We start from the raw sequence: 3,859 nt of genomic DNA, 5'->3' as shown, positions 1-3,859 counted from the left end.
TACCAAATATGTTGATAACACTAAAATCACCAACATCTAATTGATTTTATATAATATTATTATGATGATTATTAAGAGGGTATCTGAGATTGCTTTTGAACTTTAAAAGTGATTTTGAGCAAAAATGTTTATTGATTTACAACGGTAGCAAAAAAAAAATTTTAAAAACATTATATATATATATATATATATATATATATATATATATATATATATATATATATATATATATATATATATATATATATATATATATATATATAAAAGGACATGGGAAGTTTCAACAGTAAACTTTCCATGTTTTTACTGTTAACACTATAGTTTTATTTTTTCTTAATTTTGCCACTAAAGTTTCAATAAATTTTTTCTTTTTATAATTTTGTCACTTTATTTTTACTTCTTCATATTTTTACCACTAAACTTTCACTTTTACTTCTTTAAAACCCTTTTTCTTTATTCTTTTATAATTTTACCACTTTATGTTTATTTTTGTTTTAAATTTTGCCACTAAATTTTCAACAAACTTTTACTCTTTATAGTTTTGACAGTTTATTTTTACTTCTTTATATTTTTGTCACTAAATTTTCACTTTTAACCACTATATTTTTACTTTTTTATAATTTGGCCACTAAAGTTTTAACAAACTCTTCGTCTTTAGAATTTTGGCACTTTATTTTTACTTCTTTATATTTTTGCCACTAAACTTTCACTTTTACTTCTTTACAACCATTTTTCTTTATTCTTTATAGTTTTCGTCTACCATATTCTTGTATCATTTATTTTTTTTATAAAGATTCAGTTTTGATTTTTCTCACATGTTTTTTATATTTTCTCAAAAGTGCTCCGTTTCTTTAATCCATTTACAGTTTTGTCTCTCATTTTTCAAGGTTATTCTATTTTGATACTTTTTTTTATTCTATTATTAACCCGAACTTTTTAGCATTCAAACTTTTGTCAAATGTTTTCTAAAAAGTTGCTAAAATTAATCATTTTTCTTTATTTTTTGTAGTTTTCGTCTATCATATTATTCTACCTTTATTTTTCTAGAAAGAATGACCCGTGCAACGCGCGGGCCTTTTCCTAGTTTGAATTAAATTTTATGGTGGGAAAATGATTTATATTTATAAAAGAATTAAAAGTGTCATACAAAGAGAATATAAGAGAAAACGAGAGTGGTAGTATAGGTTTTTTCGGTTTAAAAAGCTAAAAACATTTAAAAGTTAAATTTCTTTATTTTTGAAAACCTTCTTTTGAAAACATGTCAATAAATCATTTTAAAAAACACTTAAACAATAGTCAACTTTTTTTTACTTATTACTACTTTTTTGAAAACTAATAAATAATGAAGATATTTATTTAAAAAAAAACACTAGTAACAAAAATTGGTATATCTAATTATAATTTCCAATAAAAAAATGTATCGAATTGAAAAAAGAAACGATTTTAATTTATTACGGGATAATAGAAGAAGAGGAGGCTTCCCGCTGAACACCGCAAAGCAACTAACCGATTTTCAGATTTGTACCACCTCTCACATACTTATACGGAACATTGACACGTGTCATGTACCATGACGCTGACGTGGAAATCATACGACCTAGGTTCAACACTCTACCACACCACAAATACCCCCATTCGTTTTCTACCGAATGCCACACATATCAATTATCATATGGATTGGGATAAAGTTGAAGGAGGGGAAATGATGTGAAGTTTTCATCAACAAAACCACCCGGAATTACACCGTCTCCGGCCATGACCGACGCATTTTAGTCGCCGGAGGGGAGGAGCTAAATCGGATAAATAGATGGGGATGTCCTGGGAAGACGTGGTGTTGATAGAGAGAAGTAAGACTTCTTGCGACCCGTCGGTGGTGACGGTGAACTGCCCCGACAAGGCGGGGCTGGGATGTGACCTGTTACGGATTGTACTTGAATTCGGACTCTATGTTACCCGTGGAGGTCAGAATTATAATTTACTTTCTTTCTCCCAAATTATCGCTGCTAAGATTTAACTTCTTGTTCTGTCAATTTTAGTTAAAAAGGATCATTCATATCATGGATGCTTGATTGTGTTGAAATGATTCCACTTGCTTATGAACAAACTATAATTGGTTTTATGATATTGAATTGTTAAAAATACGCATTTTGATCATTAGATTTCTCGACTGATGGAAGATGGTGTTACGTAGTCTTATGGGTAGTCCCACGCCCAAACTCGGTGAGGGTCGATTGGGAAAGCTTAAAAAATCGGCTTTTATCTTGTTGCCCTTCATGTTTACCTACATTTTATCTCAATCACCTCTCTGATTCCGATTCTGATTCTTCCAAATCACCTCCACTCTACCTGTTGAAAGTTTTCTCCCTGGATCGAAAAGGGTTGATACATGGTAAAGATCGAGTTCACATGATTTCAAAATTTAGCCTTTTTCATGTTCTGATTTTGACCCAATTAAAATTTTTATTATAGATGTGACGAAAGTCCTGTGTGATCTTGACCTAGCAATTCAGAGAGTTAAAGTGACAACAACCCCAGATGGAAAAGTTCTGGACCTTTTCTTTATTACAGATGGCATGTAAGTCCTCAATCGTCGTCGTCTTCTTCTTCTTTACAGTGATGAATGATTCATTTGAGGTGAAATATTGGTGAATTAATAAATTTCCATACAGGGAGTTGCTTCACACGAAGATACGACGTGAGGAAACATGTGAACACCTTAGTGCCGTGTTGGGAGGATGCTGTATCACGTGTGAACTTGAGGTAGCAGGAGCAGAGTACGATGTTCAACAAGTACATTCTTGTATTTCAGAAACAGTTGCTCAGGAACTGTTCGGAGGATATGAGGTTGATGTTGATCGTCCACAGTCTGAAGCTAGCATAACAGTCGATAATTTACTGAGCCCAACGCATACATTGCTTCAAATACGGTGTCTTGATCAGAAAGGTCTCGTGTATGACATTTTCAAGATCTCCAAAGACTGCAATATCCGTGTATATACTCTTTCTCTTTACAATTAATTTAACGAATTTAAATAATGTTTTACTGAATTGGTTGTTTTTATACAGATTGTGCATGGGAGGATCTGGAGCAGCGATAAAGGGTACAGGAGTTTGGATCTATTTATTCAGAAAGAAGATGGGAAAAAGATTGTGGATAAAGATAGCCAGGCTTTATTATGTTGTAGACTGAAGGAGGAGATGCTGAATCCATTAAGAGTTATGATTACGAATCGTGGGCCTGATACAGAACTTGTGGTTGCTAATCCTGTTGAGTTATCTGGGAAGGGAAGGCCTCGGGTTTTTTATGATGCTACGCTTGCATTGAAGACACTCGGGATTTGTGTGTTTTCGGTTAGTAGCTAGTTTGAACTTTGAACTTCAATTGTTTAGGTTTTATTTAATTCCTTAAATTTGTCTATAAAAAATAAAAATAAAAATATTTGTGTAGGCGGAGATAGGAAGACACTCGAGTTCACGGCGGCAGTGGGAAGTGTATAGGTTCCTTTTGGATGAAAGTCGAGGAAGCAGCAATCGAGCTAAACGTGATGATGTTGTTGAAAAAGTCAGAAGAACCCTTATGGGCTGGTGAATGAATCAAGATTCAAGGACGAAATATATATATATATATATATATATATATATATATATATATATATATATATATATATATATATATATATATATATATATATATATATATATATACGAATGAGATGAAAGTTCTCGATATGAGATAATTATAATTATAATATATGTATAGGAAACTTTGTCTTCAACACTATCTAGAGAAATTATAAAGCTTTATAATAATGACTAATGAGAGGTATCCATGATTCTTGAATACCACAAACGTTGGTTT

General features: G+C 31.7%; 1 protein-coding gene across 1 annotated transcript; it reads left to right on the top strand.

The window, feature by feature from the left end:
• Positions 1-1,645: 1,645 nt before the first annotated feature.
• LOC111912259 (ACT domain-containing protein ACR9) lies at positions 1,646-3,637 on the top strand. Its single transcript, XM_023907982.3, has 6 exons — positions 1,646-1,961; positions 2,159-2,389; positions 2,470-2,575; positions 2,670-2,991; positions 3,067-3,351; positions 3,449-3,637. The coding sequence occupies exons 1-6, from the start codon at positions 1,808-1,810 to the stop codon at positions 3,587-3,589; spliced, it is 1,239 nt and encodes a 412-aa protein (XP_023763750.1). The 5' UTR covers positions 1,646-1,807; the 3' UTR covers positions 3,590-3,637.
• The last annotated feature ends 222 nt before the right edge of the window (positions 3,638-3,859 follow it).

The sequence above is a fragment of the Lactuca sativa genome, chromosome 2, assembly GCF_002870075.4.
Source record: "Lactuca sativa cultivar Salinas chromosome 2, Lsat_Salinas_v11, whole genome shotgun sequence".
NCBI classification, from domain to species: Eukaryota; Viridiplantae; Streptophyta; class Magnoliopsida; order Asterales; family Asteraceae; genus Lactuca; species Lactuca sativa.
This window is presented reverse-complemented; position numbering and strand designations above follow the sequence as displayed.

What these genes read in the sequence shown, in the direction of transcription:
- LOC111912259 (XM_023907982.3), top strand. Translation starts at nt 1,808, where the DNA reads ATGGGGATGTCCTGGGAAGACGTGGTGTTGATAGAGAGAAGTAAGACT. An exon ending in TCGAAAAGGGTTGATACATG is followed by an intron (nt 2,390 to 2,469) that starts GTAAAGATCGAG and finishes TTTTTATTATAG; the next exon opens with ATGTGACGAAAGTCCTGTGT. An exon ending in TCGGGATTTGTGTGTTTTCG is followed by an intron (nt 3,352 to 3,448) that starts GTTAGTAGCTAG and finishes ATATTTGTGTAG; the next exon opens with GCGGAGATAGGAAGACACTC.